The sequence below is a fragment of the Triticum aestivum genome, chromosome 3B (genome assembly GCF_018294505.1).
Source record: "Triticum aestivum cultivar Chinese Spring chromosome 3B, IWGSC CS RefSeq v2.1, whole genome shotgun sequence".
Classification (NCBI taxonomy): Eukaryota; Viridiplantae; Streptophyta; class Magnoliopsida; order Poales; family Poaceae; genus Triticum; species Triticum aestivum.
This window is the reverse complement of record NC_057801.1, coordinates 748,023,264-748,031,494: the sequence shown is the minus strand read 5'-3', so window position 1 is coordinate 748,031,494 and position 8,231 is coordinate 748,023,264. Positions and strand designations below refer to the sequence as shown.

General features: G+C 46.1%; 2 protein-coding genes across 2 annotated transcripts; both read right to left on the bottom strand.

Moving 5' to 3' along the window:
- Positions 1-639: 639 nt before the first annotated feature.
- LOC123066318 (protein LURP-one-related 11-like) lies at positions 640-1,230 on the bottom strand. The gene has a single exon (XM_044489427.1). It carries the CDS (start codon positions 1,228-1,230, stop codon positions 640-642), a length of 591 nt encoding a protein of 196 aa, XP_044345362.1.
- Positions 1,231-6,987: 5,757 nt separating this feature from the next.
- Positions 6,988-7,879, bottom strand: LOC123066317 (protein LURP-one-related 11). Its single transcript, XM_044489426.1, has one exon. The coding sequence runs from the start codon at positions 7,833-7,835 to the stop codon at positions 7,242-7,244; it is 594 nt and encodes a 197-aa protein (XP_044345361.1). The 5' UTR covers positions 7,836-7,879; the 3' UTR covers positions 6,988-7,241.
- Positions 7,880-8,231: the final 352 nt, after the last annotated feature.

Sequence of the window (8,231 nt, the reverse complement as noted above, 5' to 3'; positions counted from 1 at the left end):
AAATTTAGTTAAAAATACCATGGATTTTTTTGTTATGAATCTGCCATGGTAAATTATTTTTATTGGTGTGATAGAAATTGTTATTTATTTATTTCATTTTTGGGTTATTGTTAAAAAAATATTTTTGCCCATGGAAAATTTATGCGTTTGAAAGTTAATGCATATTTTTAATTAACAAAGTAAAAAAGTGGGATTTTTTTATCACAGGAAAAAAATCTGGAACCTTTCTTCATTTTTTTGCTACTGGGCTTTTTATTTTCAATTCTGGGCTGTTAGTGGCTAGGGAGGCGTTCGCACTGGAGGACTTCTCCCCCAAACGAAATTGTTTGTGGGGGGCGAGGTATCGTACTGAACGACACGTTCGGTCTGGGATGTCCCCGGACCGAACGGTCGGAAGTTATCGAGGTCGTTATTTTTTGAATTTTAACGTTGGCCTTTGAAATGATAAAGTGCTGAACCACTGTGTTTCATGCTTTGAAGAGTTTCTAGATGTTTCACGTGCAAAAAGCTCTCAAACTAACTAGTAGAAACTTCAGTATGTTCGCCAAAATCTCTAGGAGAGTCAGAGTCACCACCGGTTCCAAGCATCGATCACCTGGAGAGAATTGAACGAGAAGAAGAGGATTGCCGTTTCATCCATCACAAGGAGCGGTTGATGAGACCACGCACGACGACCAAACCCAAGACGAGCAGGTGATCCGCCTCGGGCGCCACCGTCAGCGTCAGCACGTCCTCCCCCAGCTCCACCCCCGCCGCCGTCTGCTTCCGTACCACCTCCGCCACAACGGAGCCATCCACGCCGCGAACTCTGTACGCCGGCTTGCGCGCGCAGCTTCCGTCGACCCTGTAACACGTCCCCGCGCCGCCGTTCATCGCGACGGCCGCCCCGCCCTTCTCAGCCCGCCGCACGGTGAACCATGGCGTCGCCTCCTCCTCGCCGCCGTCCTGCGCGCACCGGCAGACCTCCCACCTCGTGAACGTCCCGAAGCCCTTGCGTCTGATCCTGATGAGTGCGTTCCCCTCACGGTCCATGAGGAGGGCCTCGCGGCCGCCCCTGCAGCCGTAGTTGTCGACGCGGAAGGCGACGACGCCGTCGGGGCCGTACACCGCGCAACCATTGCCGTTGAACAGCAGCGACTTCATCCACACCGTGTACGCCTGCCTGCCCTCCTGTTCACCGGAGAAAGAGGTGGAGCAGGGAGAAGAAGAAATGGGCTGGATTTTGGCCATTGTCGAGAAAGATTGCTTTGCTCTGCTGTTGCTGCGATGAAGTAGATGAGATGATTGGGATGGTTTAGCGTCAATGGCTGGTTCCACCTATTTATACATGCACCTTGTTCGTTATCACGTGGCCCGTTTGAATTAGTCTATCGGCGCTGTACACATCACGCGTTAGTATAGAATAGTTCTGCACCCGAGTTGTTTTGCACCGTACCAGTCAGCATTCAGTTAGCGCCACGTTTACATGGTTCATGTATGTGGACTTGGCATTTAGCATGACATGTCGTTTGTTTGGACTTGGTTTATAGTATGACATGGCAATCTAGGGCATAGTGGTTAATGAAATTTGCAAGTGCATCAGAGGGGAGAAAATGGAAGCAGCACACTTTACTTTGCAAACGTAGCCAGAAGAGCAAATTAATCTAAAGCAGCACAATGAGAACAAACTCTAACAGATGCTTCATATCGCTCGGATCGCCGTAATAACAACTCGTATGGTTTTTTTTAGAGAAAAGGCATCAGCCGAGCCCGAGATGGGGCTCGAGCCTAGCCCGGCTTTGAGTTAACAAAACTTTTTTGCGGAAAGAATTAACGAAGCCATCAACCGGCCAGGATTACAAGCACACGGCCTCAGGCAAAGAAAAGAAAATACACGGCGAAAGGTACAAGAAGAGACTAAGCCTCACACACTACGGCAACTAAGCCTCATATGGTGTTTGCAGCCCAAAAACTGGATCTTGCAGAATCGTCTTATTGGCCTTAGCGTCCATAGCATAATTTTATTGGCCCATCCAAATAGTGGGTCACAACCTTCATATTTAGATGCACTGATACAAAGCGAGCTGCAAACCCAATCGCTTCTGCAAGTTTCAGCATGTTCGTCCTCGTTCTTGGCCTCTCTTTCGAAACTGTACCGACGCCACAACTATGTTTCTCACTGGGAAACACACCCCATAATCCCCACCCGTTGCATGCCGGCTGCCCAGCTGCTCATTAATGGTGTCTGTTCTGGCCACCCACCGCTCGGGGCTACAAAAGGCCGGCCCCTCTCCTATACACTTCTCCATTCCATTCACTGGCGCCTCCCCCTCCACTACTCCCATCCCCTCAATGGTGCATCATAAGCGAGATAAAGCCAGCATTAAGCAAGCTTCCCTTTCCACTCATCAAGGAGGAGGGGGAGGTGTATGGCCTAGATGTCTACCGGGACGCTGTTGATAATGCCTTGGGCGTTAGTTGGAGGATGGATGCCGAGAGGGACCGAAGGATTTGGGACCGTGCGCCCGCCCTGGCACCTACGCCGACCATGGCTAATGGTTGGCGTGCAATGAGGCGAAACTGGCCCATTTATTCTCTATTGCAACCCAAAATGTCTTCCTGCGCACATCGTCGGCATGGGGTGAGGCCATCCTCGCTCGTTTCCACGATATTGAGGTGTTCAATGCCACATTCCGCGTCGGCACGTCCCAGGTCTGGAAGTCTCATTGTCGTCGCTGCCATCCTCGCTAGTTTAGTTGTAGGTTTATTAGTTCAATACTAGTAGCTTTATGAATCTAGTTCACGATGTGAATAATTTTCCGCCCCTACCTATGAATGAAATCGGCTATATGTTAAATTTCTGCTTGCTCTACGTGCGTGGGTGGAGAATGGGGGAAGAAATAGTTATAGTCTATGACAAATGGGTCCCACCCACATGGAAATTTTGGAGGCTCTATTTTAGCTGATTCTGAGTTTGCACCTTGACTTGGCAGCATCCAAACTTACGATGAAAAGTCCTCCATACATGTTCTGGAGGCCGCCAATATGACGATTATGCTAGAGTTACTCCTAATTTGCAAACTTGGATCCAATATGCAAGTCACAAGATGTAGCATGTGCGAGTTATTGGACCAATCACAACGTCAATGATGGGAACATCTTACTGATTATTTGTTCTATTTGGTGAGCATATAATATATTTATAAAGCAGGTATGTGTATGCACAACGACCCAACTATATAAGTACTCTTTGTTGCATTGCACCTGATTAAGCTGCTAGCTAAAAAAGGCTATCTAGGTTTGGCGAAAGGTCGATCTAATCCCCATAATTGTTTACACTGTCGTTTTCTCTGATGTCACTCCACAAAGGCCACGCCATGATTTTTTCTTTTCTAAACAGATAGTTATCCACACATGGCTATTGACAAAGTACCAAAATATTAAGCTCCATTCATACGTTTCCATCATCTAGTACCTAGATTAGTTCACGCATGAGCTTGTTTCCTGCAATGTAGTGGCAGTTTGCGGTGATGACCTAATTTAAATGGATACTGATGCACTACATGGATAATGCGGAAGTGAGAACTCAGATATATCTATTTCAGCACAACTAATATGAGAGAAAGTGAGATATTTTAATGGGTCAAATGATTAGCCTATCTCCCAAATCAGAAGAGCAAGGAACACAAGATGGCCGGAGATACAGTGTTAAACAAAGCAAGGGCATGCGTACCACGAAATCGGGAGCCTTATGCGGATTATAATTTAGCATAAACAAAATTGTTGGGACGGGTGTCGTGGTTCTAAGACTGACAGTAGAAAGGGGGGTAGGTATGGAGAGGCAAGATCTCAGCTATGGTGAAGGTGTATACACGGGATTTACGAGTTCAGGCCCTTCTCGGAGGAAGTAATAGCCCTACGTCTCGGTGTCCGGAGGCGGTCGACTGGATTATATGTGTGTGATGTTACAGGGGGTGCGAACCCTTGTCCCAGAGGAGGGGGTGGCTTATATAGAGTGCGCCAGGACCCCAGCCATCCTCCATTACAAGGAGCTTAATGTACATAAAGTAGGGGCGTTACTGGTAACACCAGACTTAAGTGGTATTTATGACCTTAAAGACTACGGAGTGAACGCCTAACCGTTGCAATGCTGAGTGACTCCTGTTCTTTGGTAGGTCGAGTGACTCCTTGAGTGGTCGAGTGGCAATAGATAGGGGTCGCCCGAGTGATATGACTGTCGAGTGAATTGCACTCGACATCTTTGGCTGGGCGTCCCTTGTTGCCTCTTGGACTTCTTCTCTTCCAGGGTAGTGTCCTTGGCTAGGGCGTATAGGTCAGGCCTATGACCCTACCTTAGGTCTGTATCCTCGTCAATGGGAGACTTCTGAAATCATTTAGTGATGACAATTAATCATTTTGATAGAGATCACAAGATGCATGCATACGGAACTACTACTGTACTGGATTACTTTATACGGGACAAATGGAATCTTCGGAAGTGAAGCTTGCTGACCGTATCAGTTGCACTTTTTCTACAAGATGTGATAATAATAGAAATGAAAGTGACACCTCAACGAATGGACCAGATTAATACGAGTCTACAACGGTAGTGACAACCATAGAGCACATGTTTATCATCAAGACTCCGTGCTTGACGTATGGTTGAATGGGTAGGGAGGTGGTTGTACCCTCAACGCACGAGGTATCAAACTACGTGTGTCATGAAGGAAAATATGCATTCCGTATTAGGTGATATTTTCATTAACCATCCGCCTGTGGTGACTATATCAATCTTATGACCCGCCGGCTCAATCTCTTCGAGGCTCATAGGTGTACGTGTATTCATTCATAAGTATAAGTGTAGTATGTGTTCATTCATAAGTATAAGTGTAGTGTGTGTATGTTAGTGTCCGCTGATGTACCATGTTTCTAAAATAAGTGCTTGCAGGTAGGATACGAATGTCATGCAAATAAATTGTATTCTAACCGTTTCTGGTGAAGCATGATCAACCTTGGAACTTCATCGCTGATGAAAGTTTGAAACAAGTTAGCAAATTTAAAATAGAGATATTCCTTAGATAGCAGCCACCGGTGGAAATTCGAGGGAAAGTATGCTTAATCACATGAGGTCATGTTGGCTCATGAGTTAACTGGTCAGATAAGAATATATTTGACCGGGTTGAATGGAAACTGACATATAAGTGGGTAAAAAATATTAGAAATAATATAAATGTGACTTGTGCCCCTTTCAGAACGCAAAATGTGGATTCTCCCCACGTGTGTGCGGCTTTTTCTCTTGTTAAAAGGCCAGAAGTTGTATATCAATCAGCACAAACCCTTACAGAAATTAAAAAAAAATACGAAACAAGATAGCAGATTTAAAAAAAGAGGTCCTTCTAGCAGCCACCCTTGGAAATTCCAAGGAAAGTATGGTTTACCACACACACTTTTTCTTGAGTCAATTGGTCAAATAAGAATGTATTTGACCGGGTTGAAGCTGTCATATAAGTTGGTAACAAACATTAGAATGGATATATGATGTTTGTGCCTTCTTATATGTAAGTTGTTCTGGGAGGTGATTTAGGAATTGCGCGATCCTATTCTCCAATTCAAATTAAAGCATGAACAAAATCATTGATCTTGCTAATGATAAAGTTCAGGAAAATGTACTCGTTAAAAGAACATTTGTAGTTGCTTTAGATGAAAGGTGTCTGACGCTTCTTGCTTTAAATCAATAACGCTCTAGAAGTGGATAGACCAACATAACATAGTCTTATAGAACAAACCAAAACTACAAAGATACATAAGTACCAAATACTAAAACAAGGCCTCGACAATGAGCACCAAACATAGGAATGGGTTCTAGATAAATGTTGCTAGTGATGATCATGGGATCTGACTTTGTCTGTTGATTCAGTGCACATTCCCATGGCCTTCATCTTCCCTAGGGACTCCCACAACTAAAGAAAATAGAGATTTTAATATAGTCAGGTGGATGATTTGGGATGCCCCCTCAATAGAAAATCTGTTGCGGCAATTAGACAACTTCATGGCTAGCATAAAATGCCCTTCAAGCTACGCGTCCAAGATGACCTCTAAGATTCATAAGAATACCAATCACCTCATTCGAAGAGGTTGGGTCCCAAGTGCAACCAGAGAATTCACAAATACATCTCCAAATGATCCGGTCGGTGCATAGTTGAAAATAATGTGATTGGTGTTCTCAGGTTCCAAGCGTAACACACAAGTGCCACCACCCAGGCCATGATGTTTCAGTGGGTTGATGGCCAAGGCCGGGACAATGCCGCACCATTTTGCACAAGAAGACACACACTTTTAGTGGCACCATTGTAGACCAAAGGCACTTAGCATGGCAGATCGAACCAAACAATTATACAAAGATTTAACAGTGTAGTGACCTTACGCTTCCAACTCCCATGAGGCTGTATCAGTGTTGTCATTGAGGGTAACTCAAACCAACTCCCCACGGGGCGATTCCCTATTTCCCAACACTCGGTAAATTGTGGTTGAACTTAAAGTTGATGTTGACTCAGTTGTCTTGCAAAAGCTTGGTAACACTAATTGTAGGCTCAGAGGCTAGGACAAAGAGGTGAGGGTATTTCTCATGAAGGTGTGTTGTACCAAGCCATTTGGTGAACTAGAAAAAAGTGTCCCATCTGTTGCCCACCGCAAATTTAGTATCTAAACTAAAAATCTTCTTGACTCTTCGGCTCCCGCTCCAAGCACGAGATCCTCTAGGGTTATCCAAGAAAGAATTAGGAAAATATTTGGCTTTTAAGATCGTCACCCACAACCCCGTGGGATTATGAGAAAGCTTCCAACACCATTTCATGAGAAGTAATATATTCATCTTCTTGCAAGTGAACAGCCCAAGTCCTCCCAGAGCCTTAGGGTGCAAAGGTCCATCCGTACAACCATATGGTATTTCCTTTTCATGGCATCCCGTCCCCAAAAGAATCTGGCTCTGACTTTGCCAAATTGTTGTTGTGTTCCATCCAAACAGAAAACATTTGTAATTATGTTACCACATGTATAAGTCTACAAGAATTTCTTCGAACAACACTTAATGAAGGGTGAAAAACCATCCACCAAAAAGAGTTTACATGTCCTCAGTTTGGCTAAAAATGTTCCCAAAATGCTTTCTAAATGTTCGTGTGAAACAAACTCTCGGCTACTCTAAACTAGCTGTACAAAATTCAACATTTTCGCTAGGAGAAACCATCGCCCGTTGCATGCATCCATCACAAGGAACGGTTCATGAGGCCACGTACGACGACCAAGCCCAACACGAGCAGGTGGTCCACCTTTGGTCCCACCGTCAGCGTCAGCACGTCCTCCCCCAGCACCACACCCGCCGCCGTCTGCTTCCGTGCCACCTCCGCCACCACCGTGCTATCCACGTCCCGGATTTTGTACTCCGGCTTGCGCGCGCAGCATCCTTCTATCGTGTAGCACGTCCCCGCGCCGCCGTGCATCGCCACCGCGGCCTCGCCCTTTTCGGCCCGGCGCACGCTGAACCACTGTGTCGCCTCCTCGTCCTGGCCGCCGTCTTTGGCGCAGCGGGAGACCTCCCACCTCCTGAACATGCCGACGCCCTTGCCCCTGATCCTGATGAGGGCGTTGCCGGCGCGGTCCATGAAGAGGACCTCGCGGCCGCCCCTGCTGCCGTAGTTGTCGACGCGGAAGGCGACGGCGCCGTCGGGGCCGTACACCGCGCAGCCGTTGCCGTTGAACACCAGCGACTTCATCCACACCGTGTACGCGTGCCTGCCCTGTTGAACTCCGGGGGAAGAAGTAGAGCAGGGAGAGGAAGGAAAGGGCTGGATCTTTGCCATTGTGGAGAGATCAAAGAAGAAGATTGCTCTGCTCTTCTCGGCTGCTGTTGCGATGATTGGGATGGTGGGTGCAGTGGTTGGTTTCATCTATTTATAGATGCTTGAACTACTTTTTTTTATGGATGCTTGAACTACTTTGTTAATGGCAGTCCAGTGTGTGCGTCACGCGTAAGGATAGAAAATAGTGCTGCACCAAAGTTGTTTATGCTCCCACAAGTACTACTGTACTACTCCTAGTCAGCATCCGATTAGCATCACGTTTTGCAAGTGCTTCTAGGGTAGCAGTTCCAACTTGTTTTCCAGAACATCGATCCAATGCATATGGTTGAATCCTGGATCTTATTAAACCGTAATCCAATGCAATACAGAACATGTGTGCACTTGCATCTTCAAACC